Source organism: Armigeres subalbatus, chromosome 1 (assembly GCF_024139115.2).
Source record: "Armigeres subalbatus isolate Guangzhou_Male chromosome 1, GZ_Asu_2, whole genome shotgun sequence".
Taxonomy (NCBI): Eukaryota; Metazoa; Arthropoda; class Insecta; order Diptera; family Culicidae; genus Armigeres; species Armigeres subalbatus.
The window spans coordinates 220684515-220704868 of record NC_085139.1 but is presented as its reverse complement, the minus strand read 5'-3'; the positions used below and the strand labels follow the sequence as shown (position 1 = coordinate 220704868).

Genomic DNA, 20354 nt, shown 5'->3' with positions numbered 1-20354 from the left:
TCGGCGAAGCCGACGATCTTAACACCAGGAGGGAACTTTAGCTTCAGAACCTAGTCATACGTGATGTTCTATAATACCGTGCCCAGTATTGAACCTTGCGGAATTCCTGCGGTAATAGGAACACTTCTCTGACCGGCATCGGTATCGTATAATAGTACACGGTTCTGGAAATAGCTTCCCAAAATCCGGTACAGGCCCACCCGGTGTAATGAGAGCGCGATGGCATCAAAGCTTGCGCTGTTGAATGCTTTGATCGCTATCTCGGCGATCTTTACCACCGAGTTATAAATGTCCAAAGTGGACTTAACCTTGCGAAAACCGATCTGAAGAGCTCCCTTTCGTCTTGGCCGTCAAAACACGCTCTCTTACTGCTCTTGATGGCCTTGTTAAAGGCCTGTTTCGCAGTTCGAAACACTTCACGGCGGTCCGCTCTTTCATCCTTGGTGCGGGAACGTTGCATCTTTCGTCTAGCCTTGTGGCAGGTTGATCGAAGGGCCGCAATCTCGGGTTTCCACCAGTATACCAGGCGTCTGCCAATTCTCGGCATGGTGGCGTTGCACGCGCGTTATAGGACAACCAGCAACGCATCCCCGCTTAGATCCTCAGTGTTCGCTTCCAGTCCCAGGGCCGCGGTAAAAACTGTTGTGATACGCGCAGTATGGAGAAAAGATAATGACGTGTGGTACAGTTAACCGATTAACTCGGAATGGAAGTTTATTTAATTATATTGTTGTGATCTACAGTAATTGTGTGGATGTGTGTGAAACAAAGAGTGCAAAGAGAATAAATGATACACTGAAGTAAATATAATGCTGTCTGGTATTGGAAACGACTGGAAATAGTTTTTATGTAGAAATTTTGGCTATCTCAGTCTTTATAACCATTAAATGATTAGCGTCGGGCAGAGTAAAACGATAATCGTTTAATGGTTTTAAAGACTGAGATAGCCAAAATTTCTACATATAATGCTGTCTTTGTTGTAATTGAAATGACAAGAGTCTAACACTCCTCCTCAACGAAGACGGTATTGGCAATGGATCTGATGCCTATCGCATTCCGGTGTTTCTCTAACTTGATGCGCTCCAAAGGTTTGGTCATCATATCCGCTTCCATATCGAATGTAGGAATGTACTTCAAATCGATGACTTCACGTTTCTGCAGATCTTTAGCGAAGGCATGTTTGGTATCGATATGTTTCGATCGCTTCCCAATGCGGTCTGACTCCACCAGTTTGATACAAGACTGGTTGTCTTCCCACACAGGGATCGGCGTAAGCTGCTTCTCGTTGATGTCCTTCAAGAGCTTCAGATGCCACAAAGTTCCTGACATCCTTTCGCTAGAGCAATAAATTCCGCTTCTGTCGACGATAGCGCAACGCATGATTGCTTATGCGTACCCCAATTCACCAATCCGCCGCCGAACTTGATAAGGAAACCAGAGTTCGATTTTCTGTCTCTTTCGTTGCTTTCCCAGTCGGCGTAGACATAACATTCGAGACCTCCGCTTCCTTCGCTTACAAATGCAACCGGAGATCCTTCGTTCCTCTGAAGTATCGTAAGACACGTTTAGCTTCAGTCTAATCGCGGTTGGTTGGCTTAGTAACTTTGCGACCTAGTAGTGACGTGTTGACGCAGATGTCCGGACGCTCATTGACCGCGACGAACAACAAACTACCGACCAAGCTACGGTAGGAAGTGTTGTTAGGTAGCTCCTCCTCCTCCTTTTGATTCACGAAAGCTGGATCAAAGGGGATTTTGGAAATCTTCGCATCCTCGTGTCCGAACCTGGTTACAAGCTTCTCGATGTACTTCTGCTGATTGAGTGTGTAGTGATCTCCGACTTTCTCCACGTGAATGCCGAGAAACTGCCGCAACTCGCCAAGACTGGATAGCTTAAACTGCTTCTGAAGTACGCTGCAGATCTCCTGAAACTCACGCTCTGAATGACAAAACACGACGATGTCATCGACATAGATTAAAATGAACGTTAACTTTCCGTTCCGTTGACGAACATATAGGCAAGAATCTGCATCGGCTGCTCGAAACTGCATCTGTTGAAGCACGCTGTCTATCTTCTCATTCCAAACTCGAGCCGACTGTTTGAGGCCATATATACTTCGCCTGAGGCGGCACACCTGCCCGTTGTCCACAGCGAATCCCGGTGGCTGCTTCATATATATGTCCTCTTTAAGCTCGGCATACAAGTACGCTGTTTTTATGTCGAGATGTTTAACCAGCATACCTTCTCTGCTCGCTATCGTTAGCATCGTTCGTAGCGTCGATTGCTTGACAACGGGAGCGAACACCTTAGTCAAAATCACTGCCGTATTGTTGCGAGAACCCCTGTGCAACGAGCCTCGCCTTATACCGCACGGGTTGTCCGGTTTCGTTTTCCTTTTTCTTGTAGGTCCATCTACATCCTATAGCCTTCTTACCCGGAGGAAGTCGGACTAGATCCCACGTTTGATGCTCGTTGAGAGAAGCCATTTCCTGTTCCATCGCTGCTTGCCAGGCTGACTTGTCGTGACTATTCACCGCTTCGTTATAACTTCTGGGTTCGTCGATGCTGTGGAACGTTGCACCCATTAGGTCAGCGTATCTCGCTGGTGGTTTCCCCTTAGTGGAACGTTCGGAACATCTTGTTGGTTGATCCACTTCTTCTCCCAGCGTAAGATCATCGTCGCTGAATCCATGGAAACTGTCGTCTGACCCTTCCGTCGTATATTCAATGGCCTCTATATCGGCATCGTCTGCAACGATGGGCGTTTTAGTAGATTTCGCTGGTGGAACTCGAATTCGACAGTGTCGCCTTCCTCATTGCTCGGTGTATTTTCCGGATCACTGGCTACGGGTATTTCTATTACGAACCTTGCATCACGACTTATGATGATTTTCCTCCACGCAGAAAAACTACGTTAAAACAAACATATTCTAGGTAAATCCAAACAATAATTCAGTTTGTTCTGGCATCAAAAATAAATATGTTTGGATCAAACATATTGTTGCATTTGAAGCGAACGAAAACTTTGTTTTGAATCAAATGTGCGTTTCAAGTTGTTTCAACCAGCTAAATGTTTGAAGCAAACATGGATATTATTGTTTTGGTTCGGCCATTCATAATATTTTCTTATCAACTCTACCAATTTTCATATTCTGGTAGCATTTGACTACCAGATTTCACAATTCCAATCGTTCATATTTCATTTACTTACCTTTCTGTACCTGAAAAACATCCTTATCATCAATTCGGAAGCAAGAAAACATATTATTCCACGCTTGCTCCTGCTCCTCCGTTGACCTCCGATCGGATCCGATCCGAACTCGAGTTTTTGTTTACTTTTGCAAGAGCGAGCGAGGGGCTGCCCACTAGTGTACGTATAAAACAAACAGGGATTTAATTTGGTTTTAACAATAAATATGTTTGGTTCAAACATTTTACCATTTTGGAAGTAAACATGTATATTTTTGAAGCAAATGGATGAAATTTGTATCCGTGTCGTTGATCGGTCTAGGAACCTGTAGGCCTTATGTTCTGCAGAATAGCCTACGAACGTTAGCTTTTGAGCTGTTACACTGAGCTTCTTTCGTTTTTGTTTCGGTGTGTGAACCCACGCGGTGCTGCCGAAGATTCGCAAATGACTCACGTTCGGTTTAACGTTGAACCACAGCTCGTAGGGGGTAACATCCACTGATTTTGTTGGTAGAATATTTTGGAGGTATACCGCCGCATTCAACGCTTCTGCCCAATAGCACTGCGGAAGTTCAGCTTCAAATAACAAACATCGAACCATTTCTACGAGATATCGGTTACGACGTTCAGCCACTCCGTTCTGTTGTGGGCTGTACCCTGCTGTAAACTGAGCAACAATCCCCTGTCGCTTGTAGAGACACCGTAAGCGTTTACTGGAGTACTCTCCTCCTTGATCTGATCGCACAATTTTCGGACAGCGACCGAAGTGGTTCTTCGCGTAGGCTACATACTCTTCCATTTTGTCGGCCACTTCCGACTTCTCCTTGAGCAGGTACACCGTGCAATAACGAGAAAAATCGTCTATAACCGTCATAAAATATCGGTACCCGCTCACCGAAGGGACTTCCACTGGACCACACACATCAGTGTGAACGATATCTAAAGGCGCCACAGTACGCGATTTGGACTCTTTAGGGAATGGGAGACGTGTACTTTTACCCTTGAGGCAGCATTCACACGGTTCATCGACTACCTTAAATCCATTCACTAGGTTGCGCTTTTCCAAAATCTTGATGGCATTCGGCTCCCGATGGCCAAATCTTCTGTGCCAGACGTGCTTGCAGTTGTCATTGTGTTGCCCCTTCACTGTCATAATAACCTCGTCGTGCCGCTTCAACTGGTACAAACCCTGCTTAAGACTGGCCACCGCTACTGTCGTGTCGTCTTTCTTGATTTGGCAACCGCTGGCACTAAAGAACACTGTCGCTTTCTTCTGTATGAGCGCCGACACCGAGAGCAAATTCATCGCCAAGGTAGGGATGTACAGTGCTAAGCTAAGCTGCATCTTCCTGCGCTCACCCTTTTCGTCACAGCACTTGATTTCACCGTAATCTTCGCCTTCCACTTTGGCCACTTTTCCGTCCGCCAGCTTAACACATTTCACATCACTAGGACGCAATTCGGTGAAAAAATCTCGGTCCGCAACCGTGTGACTCGTGGCACCAGAGTCAATAATCCAGCATTTGTCCATACTACCATTCCCGGCAACACAGGTCACGAACGCGAACGAAACACTATCTTCTTTCTTCTTGTTAGGCTGCGACTGGACGTAGCTCCGTTTTCCCGCTTCTCGAATAAACTGCCGGCAAAACTTTTGTTTATGCCCCGGCTGCTTGCAGAAATGACAGATGATCTGCTTCTTTTTTCTACTTTCCTCCTTGACCTTCAGCACTGAATCCGTCTCGGTACCCTGACGCTTAGCAGCTTCGTCCAAAAAATCCTTTTCACAAGCTCCAACGTAAGGTCAGCTTCTGCCCGGCTCTCGAGAGCAGTTGTTAAAGCGTCGAATGAGTTGGGAAGACTTCGTAAGATCATTGCGACCGCGAGGTTTTCGGCCAACTCCTGCCCGGCGTTAGCCAATCGAGAAAATAAATCCTCCATGGAAAACAGGTGTTCCTCCATACTTTCCCCCTCCGAATAGCGTTTATCGCAAATGCGTTTTAGAAGGGAAACTTTGGAGGTTAGGCTGGTTTTCTCGTGGTGATTTTTTAATGCTAGCCAGCTATCTCTTGCGGTTCTCACGGTTCGAATCAAGCTGTGCTGATTATCATCAATCAGGAGCCCGATGGTTGCTCTCGCCTTTGCGTCACCTGCATCCCAAACAGCAGCCTCTTCGGCATCCGGCTTAACTCCTGGCTCAACATAGCGCCAGAGCTCCTCGCGGATGAGCAGCAGCTCCACTTTAAAACGCCAGCTGGGATAGTTGCTGTTATTTAATTTCTGGATGCTAAAGCGGGATCCGTCCATATTTAGTTGCACTGAGACGATGGTTACCGCGACGAACAGAAAAAAAAACGACGCGAAAAAAATTAAATTTTGCGAATTTCGATTACGAAACGAGCCGAAAAAGATGGCGTTACTTTTATATTTTCTCCGCACGCAGGCCCATAACCTATTGTGATACGCGCAGTATGGAGAAAAGATAATGACGTGTGGTACAGTTAACCGATTACCTCGGAATGGAAGTTTATTTAATTATATTGTTGTGATCTACAGTAATTGTGTGGATGTGTGTGAAACAAAGAGTGCAAAGAGTATAAATGATACACTGAAGTAAATATAATGCTGTCTTTGTTGTAATTGAAATGACAAGAGTCTAACAAAAATTTCGCTGTCGAAGTGATTGGTTCTCCACCCATGGACCTGATTTCCGGACCTCGGATGTTGCACGCCATAGTTGATCTTAAAACGAATGGTTAAATGATCACTACGGCTGTAACCCTCATCCACCCCCCAGTCCAAGTCAAATGCCAGTAGCGGAACCATCATTGAACAGAGTGCCTACAAAATAAAGAAAGGAAAGGAAAAAGCATCGTCAAAACGCAACTACACTGCAGCCGGAAAAGGAAAGAAGAGTAAGATGATCTTTTTACCAGAAGGTGGCAAATACTGTTCTGGCTACTCTTAAGCAGCATGGCTTCCGAGCAGTTTATAGAAGTGGGCATACTTTGAAGGATAAGACTACGAATCATCACCTCTCTTCCACTTGACGAAAGAAGAAATAATTTTAATGCCATCTGTTTTTGACGTATACTGTGCCAAGTACAAACAAGTAATCGCCCCCTTTGTAACCAATTGAATGACATCCTGTAGGTGGGCAACATCGAGCCCGAATTTTTGAAAAGGTTAGCTGCGTGTCCTTGCAGCACCGAACAGCGTGACTCGCTTTTTTAGAAGAACACCATGGTATCGTGCCAGCGCATTGCCGGCTTTCCGAGTGGCCTTACTGTGGTATTCCGATTTTATCCTAAAGGAATCGCCCCAAATATGAGAGACTCAACCTACCTAATCCAATGTTCGATCGTGAATGCGGCAGTAGGAATGCGGCCGGTTAGCATAGACTGTGATTGGCTTTCATGGCAGTGATACCAACATTGCTATGACTTCACAGTTCTCTTCACAGAGTATTATTCATACTCCATAAGATGCCATCTATATCTCACATCTTCCCTCTGCTCACAAAAAAAGTATGTTATGTATAGCGCTTTATTACCGCTTATCTGCCTATAGTTTTACTATCTATACTGCTGTGAACATCACAACATTTCATTTGGATAAAATGTGTAAACATTTTTTAATGTGTACATGTGTACAAGAGTCTCTTGTACCTAGGGATCCTATATTAGGAATGTAGGATCCCTAATTGTACCCATCGCCAGGAGGAGCTTGAGGTGGATTGTTGACGCTTTGACAGTTCTCTTATTTACATCCGACGTCGAGCTAACCGAGAGATCTAACTGCGGTGGAGGTTGGTACTCGGGTTCTGATGGCTTTTCCGCAAACGTGACCATTAAGTGGTCTTGTTGTGTAGGGGTGATCACGCCTATCTAGAGAGTAGGAGGTTGAGGGTTCGAGTCCCTCCAAGACACGTGGATTATTTTTCGCAAATTTCATATCAGTTTGTCCATTTCGAAACATGTGCTGTGCATATGCACAGCCAAGATATTTAACCAAAAAAGTCGAAATTTTTGTTTTGCAGCATTTTTACTTACCAGTTTATCAGAAAAAAGTTTCTGATCTAATTTTAGTAGTAAATGCAACGGGATTTGTGTATCATAAGCAAGGAATAGTATGTTTATTATTTGGCACGACCTTGCACAAATACAAATTGAGTGTTCTTCCAGCTTTCGTTTCAGCATCAAATCCAAATTCAAATTCAAATTTCTGAAAGTGTCTTCTCAAAAGGATTTATTTGAACTATTCGAACTAGGTATGAAAAAAAAAGAATTTAGGATAATATTTCTACTCTAGATTTCGTACATATTCATGAAGATACGATGGAGCCTTCTTGTCCCGCATAGGCCGCTTATTCGTACTTGTGTTCTCATGACCAACAGTGCTCAACGTTCTTTTCCGGGTTTCAGACAATTCGTACACCTTTTTGGTCTGTGTCACGTGGCGCGTGATCCTTGCTCGTCGACTAGCAGCAGGCTGCCGTTATTCTCCGCGAGTACCGTGTACCGTTTTAGATCGAATCTCGAATCACCTTTCGTTCGCATCTGGCGTTCAACAATTACAAAGTCGCCAGGCTTGACACGACACTCTCGTGCAGAACGTCGATTGTCTTCTCGCTTTTTGCCTTGAAGTTTGGCATCCCGATCCCGTTGGCTTAACAATTCCTCGTCGTGGTGAATCTCAGCTCGGTTTAGCAGTGGAAGTCCTCTCCTGACTTTTCTTCCAAACATTACCTCCTCAGGTGGAACTTCCGTCACGGTGTTTGCCGCTGAGTTGTGGGCCTCAACTGCGGCTTGTAGCTCCTCGTTGTAGTTGCGTCCTGTGCTTACGGCTGTAGCCATAGCCTTGTTCACCAGCTTCATATACGTCTCGGCCAGGCCGTTTTGTTGTGGGAACAAAGGAGTCGAAAATGTTGTTACTAAATATTCCACGACTGGAACAATTTGACCTGTATTCCTCCCCGTTGAAAGGCGGTCCATTATCGCTCTTAACGGTTTGTGGGAGTCCCTCCCTATCGAAAACTTCGTCTAGGATTGCTTCCGTGTGCTCGAAGCTGGTCGATTTTACCGGGCGAGCAATGATGTACCTCGACCTGTAGTCCACGATTACGAAGATGTAAATTCCGCCGAATTTGGAGTAGGGACCATTAAAGTCTACTGCAATAGCCTCCCAAACAGTTTTGGAATCTAATGAACGCTGCATAGGCGTAGGTCTCTCCGGTTTTCCGTTAGCAGCGCAGATGCGACAAGCTTTGACCCAGTTCTCAGCGTGGCCGGGCATGCCAGGCCACCATACGCGTTCCATTACAATACTTTGGGGGAAAGAGGGTGACCGTTATGGGCGACTTCCAGCGTTTTTTTTTTTTTCGGGATGACAATGCATCCGTTTTTTGTCACCAGACCGTTGGATACGTAGAGATCAGATGCTAAGTGCTGGAACCGTTTCAATTGCGTAGGCCATTCACCTGAATCAAGAGCCGTCATAACGCTAAGGAGTATGTCATCGCGAGCTGTAGCTCCGCGTATCTCTTCCTCTGTCATGAAGCCTACCGAATCGGCTTCTAGCCTAGCTATTTCCCACGGACTATTGTCACCGTCGAATGGTTCATCTCTTCCGGTATACAAGCGGGACGGAGGGTCAGCAATATTATCGCTACCTTTCACATGCTCTACATCATAATTGTAGGGGCTCAGTCACAGTGCCCAACCATCAGCTCTCGTGAGCTCTCTCTTAGAGTCTCTAGAGCCTGCCCAACAGATAATAAGCAAAATACTCGACTGTCCATACAGCGGCTAATGCTTTCCGTTGGTTTTGGCCAGGCAAAAGAAAACTACGTAGCTCCGATGCCGTTGCTGGTTGTCTGAATTCACATATGAGTTTCACCTTTTTCTCGTCGATATGGGATTTCTCTTCATCCAATTTATGCCCGAGGAACGTCACTGAGCTTTTATCATATTCGCACTTATCCGGGTTTAGCGTCAAATTGTTTTCTCTCAAAACATGCATCACTTGGGCTACGGTCTTTCTTAATTCAGACAGCGTTCCAGCGAAGATCAGGATGTCATCGATGTAGATGATGACATTTGTAAATTTTTTTAGAACTCTGGTCATTTCTCGCTGAAATATCTCCGGGCACAGTTGACCCCGAACATCAGCCTTTTAAAGCGATACATACCATGCTCTGACAAGAAAGTTGTTAGATCTCTGGATCCCTTGTCTAACTCCAGGTGGTAGTATGCATTCGATAGGTCAAGCTTGGAGAAAAATCTAGCTCCATGAAGTTTGGACTTCATCTCGTTAATCGGGGGCAGCCGGAAATATTCCCGTTTTATGGCTTTATTAGCCGCCCGCATGTTAACGATTAATCTGAAGTCTCCTTTCCCCTTTGCAACGGCGGACATTCCGCTGATCCATTCAGGGGCAGATGAGACCTGAAGTTTGGGAATGGTGATGTTACTGTTGAAGTTTCCCTTCGTTGTGATAAAAACACACGGAATAGGTTTGAGAACTGATAACTATATTGAATTTCATCGTCCGTATTGGCTAATATTTTACATGTTATGGTTGTGAAACATAAAATATTATTTATTAAACAAGTTGTTTTTCAGCTGAACTGGCTGCACTGCCCGTGCAGCCATTTGGATAATTCGAAATTGAAACTCTACAAATGTCATATAAAATACATCCTACCACAGTTGATTATTACATGTATATTAAGGGAACGGGTGAAAAGAGAATTGTTTACAAAACAATCGTGATGGCCTCACGAGAGTTGTTATTGTTTATCAAGTGTTCTACTCGAGTGAATCGATTGGTATTTCAACAGTTACTTCCAATGCTTTGCAAGCACTTACGGTGGCTCCTACTCTTAACAGCTTCATTTCTCCTGCCGTTTTCCTGCCTAGCAATGAACGACGTCCTTCTGGCACCACCACGAAGTCGGCCCACACCAAAGGCTTAGAAAGTCCCACGGCTTCCACTTTCGCCCTGAAGCAATGCTGGATTATCATCGGATTGTTAGCAGCATACGCGTGGACTGTGAAATCCGTATCGTTATGCAAAAACTCGATAGCATCTCCGTTCTTGTCCATACTGTCCCTCAGTAGTGCCCAATCGTGGCCGCCAATAACATTGACATCAGACCCCCAGTCAATCAAGAACTCGATCGCTGAAGCACCTACAGTGCAGGTCACCAACGCATCTTTATAGGTGATTAGATGCAAAGACTACAAATTAAAAAACAAACGTATGATGTATGTTGAAGTTCATAAAGGAGTTTTATTCAAGTACATGTTCAACAAACGAAGATTGAATACTACTAAAGATTATACCTCATGTTTCTGCTTGACGGAGTCGAACGGTGCCGTTTCCTTCGAGTCTAGCTGGTCTTCCTCAACGCTAATGATGCCCTTCGTTGGGCACATGGCTGCGAAATGGCCACGCTTCTTGCAGATGTTACATTAACGGCTAATAGCGGGACACATGACGTATTCCTTGTGAGCTAAGCGTCCGCATTGCTTACAGAGTTCTTGTGCGATGGGTTTGTAGATGGTTTTCTGCCTGGTTTATTCGCGGTGCTTGGATCGGGTCGTCGAAATTTTTTGAACGCTTCTCTTCATCGCCATAGCAACTGGTGATCCAGACGAACTACCTGGTTGTAATCCTGCCTCGTACGCCTCATTGCGTGTCGCTGCCTGAACGACGTAAAGCGTGTCGTGTCCGTACATTCTTGCGTATCTGGCCAGCTCCTGGTTTCGCATCCCCTTAAGGAGTTGAAGTTGTACGAAACGTGTTTGGTCGCCAGGGCTATACTCGCACAGCCGGACTTTTTCAACTAACCGAGCATGGAACCGGACAATTGACTCGCCTTCCAACTGCCGCATATTCAAGAATGCTTCATGTTCCACGGCCGGGTCTGACATGGACTTGAGGTAATTGTCAATGCCCTGTACAAACCTCCCGTAGCAGTCGTCGTCATCAAGTGGAGGACGGAGTTCCGCAGCTCGCACTATAGCCTGCATCTCCTCGCCCATAGCCAGGTAGAGAAGTCGGCATCTATCCGCCGGTGTATTGGCGTTACTGAACTCTGCACCAATCTCAAATGTTTCCAAGTACCGATTCCAGGTTTCCCACAGCTTAGACGAGGGTACATCTCGTGGAAACGGCTTGAGATGCTCCCAGCGTATGTTCACAGATTCACTTCTGGAAAACGATTTACTTCTTGACCAATTATCCGTCAAAGAGGTTGCAGCTTTTTACTTTCGACTCTCGTATGATGCCTCTACCATTTTCAGAACCGTTTGCTCGAGCCGTGCAAATCGCTCCATGAGATTTGTGTGAGTCTCTTCTCTGACATCTTCGAAATGCTCGTAAGACTCGCTCTTGACTTCTACCTCAGCTCCCACGTCAGGAAGCTGATCGGACTCCTCCTGAGGAGCACGGACGTACTTTCCGATATCCATTTTCTGTAATCAGACTTTAAATAGGATTTCCCGTTATAGTAACTAAATAGTTATTGGCCTGTGTTATGCTGTGAGTGATTTGGTGCATTCATAACAAACATCGGCCCGGTCTCGATTTGACATTTACGTTACAAAACAACAGAACCGCTTGGCTTCTCCGTCAGCGGACATTGTCATATAGACAAACAACACGCTGTGAGTCTTCGATCCGACATTTGAACGCAAAACAACAAAATAGGAAACAGATTCTCTTTGATGATTTCTCTCGGCAAACATGCCAAGTCATCGATTTGCATATGCACAACAAAACAACAAGATCACTTAGCTATTCAGTCAGCGGACATTGCCAGCTTTATGCTTTCCGGCAAACAACGCGCTGCGAGCTTTCGATCTGACATTTGTGTGTCAAACAAAATCATTCATTTCATTTATTCATTTATTTAGTTAACACAATGCACGGTTCGAGGCCGCATCTCTCCATCCTCGGATACGCCCCACGCTCGCCAAGTCGTTCTGCACCATCGTCTGCCCACCTCGCCCGCTGCGCTCCACGCCGTCTCGTACCTGCTGGATCGGAAGCGAACACCATCTTTGCAGCGTTGCTGTCCGGCATTCTTGCAACATGTCCTGCCCATCGTACCCTTTCGGCTTTAGCTACCTTCTGGATACTGGGTTCGTTGTAGAGTTGGGTGAGCTCGTGGTTCATTCTTCGCCGCCACATACCGTCTTCTTGCACACCGCAAAGATGATCCTTAGCGCCCGTCTCTCGAATACTCCGAGTGCTTGCAAGTCCTCCTCGAGCATTGTCCATGTTTCATGTCCGTAGAGGACAACCGGTCTTATAAGCGTCTTGTACATGACACATTTGGTGCGGTGGCGAATCTTTTTCGACCGTAGTTTCTTCTGGAGCCCGTAGTAGGCCCGACTTCCACAGATGATGCGCCTTCGTATTTCACGACTAACGTTGTTGTCAGCCGTTAGACGAATTCCTCGACCACCTCGAAGGTATCCCCGTCTATCGTAACACTGCTTCCCAGGCGGGCCCTGTCGCGCTCGGTTCCGCCCACAAGCATGTACTTTGTCTTTGACGCATTCAACACCAGTCCAACTTTTGTTGCTTCACGTTTCAGGCGGGTGTACAGTTCTGCCACCTTTGCAAATGTTCGGCCGACAATGTCCATGTCATCCGCGAAGCAAATAAATTGACTGGATCTGTTGAAAATCGTACCCCGGCTGTTACACCCGGCTCTCCGCATGACACCTTCTAGCGCAATGTTGAACAACAGGCACGAAAGTCCATCACCTTGTCTTAGTCCCCGGCGCGATTCGAACGAACTGGAGTGTTCGCCCGAAATCTTCGCACAGTTTTGCACACCATCCACCGTTGCTTTGATCAGTCTGGTAAGCTTCCCAGGGAAGCTGTTCTCGTCCATAATTTTCCATAGCTCTACGCGGTCTATACTGTCGTATGCCGCCTTGAAATCAACGAACAGATGGTGCGTTGGGACCTGGTATTCACGGCATTTTTGAAGGATTTGCCGTACAGTAAAGATCTGGTCCGTTGTCGAGCGGCCGTCAACGAAGCCGGCTTGATAACTTCCCACAAACTCGTTCACTAATGGTGACAGACGACGGAAGATGATCTGGGATATCACTTTGTAGGCGGCATTAAGGATGGTGATCGCTCGAAAGTTCTCACACTCCAGTTTGTCGCCTTTCTTGTAGATGGGGCATATAACCCCTTCCTTCCACACCTCCGGTAGCTGTTCGGTTTCCCAGATTCTGACTATCAGTATGTGCAGGCAAGTGGCCAGCTTTTCCGGGCCCATCTTGATGAGCTCAGCTCCGATACCATCCTTACCAGCTGCTTTATTGATCTTTAGCTGTTGAATGGCATCCTTAACATCCCTCAAGGTGGGGGCTGGTTGGCTTCCATCGTCCGCTGAACTGACGTAGTCATCTCCTCCGCTGCCTTGACTTTCACTGCCTGTACTCTCAGCGCCATTCAGATGTTCCTCGTAGTGCTGCTTCCACCTTTCGATCACCACACGTTCGTCCGTCAAGATGCTCCCATCCTTATCCCGGCAGATTTCGGCTCGCGGCACGAAGCCTTTGCGGGATGCGTTGAGCTTCTGATAGAACTTGCGTGTATCTTGAGAACGGCACAGCTGTTCCATCTCCTCGCACTCCGCTTCTTCCAGGCGGCGTTTCTTCTCCTGGAAAAGGCGGGTCTGCTGTCTCCGCTTCCGTCTATAACGCTCCACGTTCTGCCGGGTACCTTGCTGCAGCGCGACCGCCCGCGCTGCGTCCTTCTCCTCCAGAATCTGTCTGCACTCTTCGTCGAACCAATCGTTCCGTCGACTTCGACCCATATACCCGACGTTGTTCTCCGCTGCGTCGTTAATGGCTGCTTTAACTGTACTCCAGCAGTCCTCAAGAGGGGCCCCATCGAGCTCACCCTCTTCCGGCAACGCTGCCTCGAGATGCTGCGCGTATTCAGTGGCGACATCAGGTTGCTTCAGTCGCTCTAGGTCGTACCGCGGCGTTCGTCGGTACCGAACATTGTTGATGACGGATAGTTTTGGGCGCAGTTTAACCATCACCAGATAGTGGTCCGAGTCGATGTTAGCGCCACGATATGTCCTGACGTCGATAATGTCGGAGAAGTGCCGTCCATCAATCAGAACGTGGTCGATTTGTGATTCTGTCTGCAGTGGTGATCTCCAGGTGTACCGATACGGGAGGCTGTGTTGGAAGTAGGTGCTACGAATGGCCATATTCTTGGAGGCGGCGAAATCAATTAGTCGTAGGCCGTTTTCGTTCGTCAGCCGGTGAGCGCTGAACTTTCCAATAGTCGGTCTAAACTCCTCCTCTTGGCCAACCTGAGCGTTCAAATCTCCTATGATGATTTTGACGTCGTGGCTTGGGCAGCTGTCGTACTCACGTTCCAGCTGCGCGTAGAATGCGTCCTTATCATCATCATCAGTGCTTCCGGAGTGTGGGCTATGGACGTTGATTATGCTGAAGTTGAAGAACCGGCCTTTGATCCTCAACCTGCACATTCTTTCATTGATCGGCCACCACCCGATCACGCGCCTTTGCATATCGCCCATCACTATGAAAGCTGTTCCCAGCTCATGTGTGTTGCCGCAGCTCTGGTAGATGGTATGATTACCTCTAAACGCTCGCACCATTGATCCCTTCCAACAAACCTCCTGCAGCGCTACGATGCCGAATCCACGGTCCTTGAGCACATCGGCGAGTATGCGTGTGCTCCCGATGAAGTTGAGAGATTTGCAGTTCCACGAACCGAGTTTCCAATCGCTAGTCCCTTTTCGTCGCAGTGGTCTTCGCCGATGGTTCCGGTCGGTACTCTCTTGTTGATTGTTCGTTGCTTATGATTTTTTAAAGGCTGGCTTGCAGGGCCTGACACCAAACCCCCTAAATTTCCGGAGGACCATTCCTCCTTATTTCCGGTGGACCATGGTGCACAGTTTCACTTAGAGTCCCTCGCTGGCACTCGGACGATGATCAGCCGCCCCTAACATGGAGAACAGACGCTGTTGTGAGCCGATCCTGAAATGGAGAACAGACGCTCAATAAGATTTGCACCTCCGGAGAGGAGCAACCCCCCCCTTCCCTGTCAGCATACGACCATAGTTCCCACCGGGGTTGGTTACCCGATCTTCCCTAAGGTTGCTCGTATCCCGGCCAGCACCGCGGGGAGGTAGGGATAGGCGTTGCTGGGTAAGAGGCTAAGGACCGCGAGATGGGGTCTATTTTATTCCTTCAGGTACGCGAAGTACCAATGGTACGCTTTACCCAGCATTTGCCGTGCCAAAATCATATTTCGATGTTAATTTCACAATTACCGCTCTTCATATCAGTGTAGCGATGCCTTTTTTTACTTGTTCTGCCCTGATTATCTCTACAGGATTAGGCTTTCGACGACGGTCATTGCCGAGGCTACGCCATCTTGGCAAACTGATATGATACTTTTTCTTATAGAATGAACGTTATGGGATGATTCCTTTAGGAATATAGGAATTCGCGATTTGATCTCCGCGAATTAGCGGAGGACTGACACGATCGCCAAATGTGGTATTCCGATTTTATCCGAAAGGAATCACCCCAAATATAAGAGACTCAACCTACCTAATCCAATGTTCGATCGTGAATGCGGCAATAGGAATGCGGCCTGTGAGCATAGACTGTGATTGGCTTTCATGACAGTGATACCAACATTGCTATGACTTCACAGTTCTCTTCACAGAGTATTATTCATACTCCATAAGGCGCTATCTATATCTCACACTTACCACGCCCTATGTCCTCGGAAGGTCGGAAGGGTCGACTTCGCGCCTGCTTCCCTCTGCACGACTGGTATCACGCGTGCACCCCAAATTGACATCTCTGCGATATGGTCTATTCGCCAACACACAGAGGGACTTGCCGACGCGGTGGCTACGTCTGCCCCTGCCTTGACGAGGACCCCTTTCCGTCCTCGGGCTCGGAACCCGCCCGGTTGACCGACGCCGCGAAAGCGACCATACCATGTTGTTCTTCGCGCGGCCACTTGTTCGATAAAAAAATCGAGTTCGACCACAGGGCACCGGTATGACCCTTGAAGCCGACTCCGAGCCCTTGGACCACCTCTAATTGGCACCTGAACTAGCCATTCTTCGAGTCCTCGCGCCACTTTCTGTGAAGCTCCGACACGATTTGGACGATAGCTGATAAAACGGCGTTCCAGCCAACTTCATCTTTACACACATCCTCCGAACTAGGTTGTCCAGGGTAGTGTGCAGACCACATGTGGTCACCCATTGCGCGAAAACGTGGGCACACGAACAACACGTGTTCTGCCGTTTCCTCTAAACCTGCGCACAACGGACACTCGGGCGAGGCCGAGCAAGCCAGCTGCGTTACCTGCACTGTGATTTTGCAGCACGCTTAAACACCGGGGACACCGAACCTCCGTGGGGTACTTGCTGTTCGCAGCTTTGCTGGAGCAAATTAAACTATTGGGAGGGTTCGTGCAGCATTGTGCCTTATGTCCCTCCAATCCGCAGCATCGGCAGAGTAATTTCCCTGGTCTGGTGCGGCTGAGAGCTCTCAGCCTGCCGTAACCCCTTACCACCGTCTTTCCTGGGTGGACGGACCTTTCCAGGTCCTTCCTCTCCCGGTTTTGGAGGTACCTGGCTGGGGTTCAACTTCCCAGCCCCACTACCCTTGTTCGGGGTAGTACAATGCTTACGTTAGCATAATTCTCTCTGTTTTTAAACTTGAATCGAACTTGCCATCTCCGGACTGGCAATCCTACGCCTTTTTTCAAGCAGAACATTTAAATTTACTTTACCATGTGGATTGTAATCAGTGAAGTTAGACACTCTGTTTTTTTGCTTGTCATTGCCAAATGTGCAGTGAAATATATTTTTTTTAATAAATGTGAATATTTTTTCCAGGAATCTACGAAGTTCCCATGGAGGCCAAGAACAGTAAATCTGTAAGTGGCCCATTCACGGAACCGGTGTCGGCCATCCTGGCGCCAAGTAGCATAACGCATCGTACGTCACCGCAGCTGAATCTGCGTCCGAAGGAGCTGAGCCCTTCGTCCCATGACACCGGCAAGGATACCCAGCTGCTGGTGGAGGAGGACAAATCCGAGTGCTGATAAGGTATCCAAGTCTTTAACAACCGAAACGGAAACATTCACAAGTACATACACATCTAGAAATTTGAAAGAGAGAAAGAGAGTGAGAATCAATCGTACACCAAGCGACGCCACGCCCGCACTCACACAAACGCACTATACACTGGACGAAAACGGTACGCCCACAGCGTACGATAATATTTATGACTTTTTTTTATTGAATTTTAAACTTTGTTGATTGGAGCCAAGCTCATGTGGAAAAGTGCGCAGAATGCTAACAAACAAATACGAACATTCCAGAAAAGGTTGACCTTATACATATTTATACATAGCAACAAGCACTTGAGGAAACACCCATACGGATCCCGCACAAGCGCACACAAGGGCAAGAGCGTGAACGGGCTTTGTAAATGAAAATGTTTTTTGATGAAACGTTTGTACATAGGCAATCTAAGTGTAGTATCGTTAATTTTTTTAAAATTGATATTTATATACATTTAAAGGCAAAACAAATGTAGAAGAGCAGTGCTGAAAAGTAACCACGGAAAAAGACAAATGCAAAACGACAGATCTTAAAACATCACAGTTTTAGGATAAAATGTTATTGATAAAGTTAACAATTGAAAAGAGTTGCTTTTTACTGTGAAATAAATAACATGTGCAACTTTAATTGATGACTGATTTGCAATCAACACTCCCTAAACATACACAAATATACACATTCGCGGAGAAATCGTTTTCTAAAGATGTAGATCTGTTAAATGGTTTAGAATTTTAATGTGAGAAAGAGAAACTGAAAGTATGAGTAGAAATGAAAGCGAGAGTGATCATTGTCTTGATATTGAGTCATATTTAGAGTATGAAAGTGGTGATATTTTCAAAAGAATAAAACATTCCTTCACTGAAAGTCAATTAAAATCATGGATTCAATCAACCGAACAGAGTTATCGACCAGATATCCGTCCAAAAAATAGAGGAAACATAACCTTTCCGATATGCGTGATGCAGACGGATCGAGCACCGAAACTAGTAAATCTCAGTCCAAACAGAGAGGAGAAAATATTCCCTGCAATATCGTCAATGGTAAGCCACTGTGCCCCGTTAAATAGAAGTATGTATTTGGAGACAGTCCTGTCTCTGTGTAACTATAAAGTACTAACCATTACCCGTGAGTTCGTTCTACTTGAATAACTGAAAGTGAGTGATTTCCCTAATGCCTAACTAAATAGTGAGAGACAAATAATTAGATGTTCTTTTTTTATACATACTTGTGTAGGGGAGAACCAAAATATGGGTAGACCTGCTTTTCCTCTCAAATATGAAACATATCAAAAGGAAGCAGTCGGAGTTTTTGATATTCCGACACAGACCAATCAAGATGCAAAAAAAAGTATCAAGCAGCAATGCTGGCGGCCCCAATTGAAGGCGGGGCCGAACGGTAAAACGCAATATTTAAGATGTGGTGAAAGCACAATAAGCGAAGCAGGAAGAGAAAACAAAAACAGTTGTGAACGAATGTGTGCTATGCATTCGCGATTCAGAGAGCAAGAGACAGAGATAATTATTTTAAAGAACTGTTTTAATAAAAATTATTTTAAAGATAATTTCCTTGATCATTTTAAGTTCTAGAACATCCGAAAGATTGGTTATCAAATTAGGCTTGGTTGAAAATAGCAAACTCAAATATTCGTATTACATACCTGGATACCTAGTTGGCTACAACGTCGGTCGTTACACTTATGCATGGCGTACTGTAAAGCCTCATTATTGCCGGTCTTGGGCGATGTTCTTCCAATTTCTCCAAACGTTCACGGTTTCCCTAGAGGTAAATGGGGCCAACGTAAAAGATCTCCATCCTTATGCGGCTGCTCGGCTTATCTTTATTAAGCTACGTCGCCACGAGCTCCTGGGTCTGGCTCTGCTACAATGTTCTACTGGATTCCGGTCCAACGCTTGTTCTAAGATTTCGTCTCCGCTCTTCCATAATGTTTATGCTGTTTATGTTTATGCTCTCGAATTTCGGTTGATATCGGTTTTTGATGGCATCGATTCGATCTCCAATAATGAGGCCACTCTGTGGAATGGTCTGGTCGAAATAGGATGACAGCAGCTATCTGTGGATGCGTGTGCACGCCTCGGAGATCTGACCAGTGTTGCCACATATTTTTTTAACCTCACCTTTATTTTCAGGCATAAAAATCTTTTTCATCTTTATTTGGGAGCAAACAATTTTTAAAAATCTTGATTTAGTAAGGCTGAAGCGGATGTTATCCATTTGTCATTTTACCCCTCGCATTCGACAATTTTCCCGTGGGTTAACTGTCAAATCGTGCTGGTGTTCAGTCGGTCAGTCTAACCTTAGTTTTATTTAAGTTATACTGCGAGAACACTCTTTCGACAGCTGCTCATCATCGCAATCATTCCAGTTCGAGATAGCAGCACGTACGGACGTGTTTTTTGCTAGCGCATTTTTTTCATGTATTTTTTCTCGTTCGTTCGCTGTTTAGGTTTTCGCTTCGTCGCGTTGGCTTTATTTTCTCCCGGACCCGTCATGGGAGACTCGGTGGCGGATTCGGTCGCTGGAAAAGTGCCTAAGCGCACTGCTCTTGGAGGCGAGGGTAACCCCTCCAAGCAGCTTTTGCAGAGCAACGTGTTCTCGCCGTTGCCGCTTGATGACGCCGGCAATCCGCCGAAAAAGAGGAAGAAGCAGCAATCGCAGGTGCAACCGGAGCGGAAGGAGAAGTGCCCGCCCGTGTTTGTGAAAGGCGATCCACCGGATTTACGCCCAAAAATTCGCCAGCTGATCGCTAAGGGGCTGAAATGTACTTTTCGGCTCTGCAGCGAGGGCGTGAAAGTGATGCCGGCAAATAAGGACCATAATCAATCCGTCGTGGAGTTCCTCGAAGTCCACAAGTATGCGTACTACACTCATGACCACCCCGGTACGAAGCCGCTCAAGGCTTTGATGCGAGGACTTCACGACATGAAGGAGGAAGAGCTCCAAGCAGAGCTTGAAAGTTGCGGACTGAAGCCAG

The 20354-nt window shown here is 46.4% G+C and overlaps 2 protein-coding genes across 3 annotated transcripts in view; both read left to right on the top strand.

The window, feature by feature from the left end:
• Nucleotides 1-18923, top strand: part of LOC134207010 (low-density lipoprotein receptor-related protein 2-like) — a 52904-nt gene extending 33981 nt beyond the window's left edge. Inside the window, 1 exon segment of the mRNA XM_062682750.1 lies at nucleotides 17132-18923. Within this exon segment, the coding sequence (XP_062538734.1) occupies nucleotides 17132-17340 (209 nt within the window). The 3' untranslated portion in view covers nucleotides 17341-18923.
• The window catches only part of LOC134205789 (protein-tyrosine sulfotransferase), a 463178-nt gene that overhangs the window by 241363 nt on the left and 201461 nt on the right, over nucleotides 1-20354 (top strand). The window lies entirely within an intron of this gene.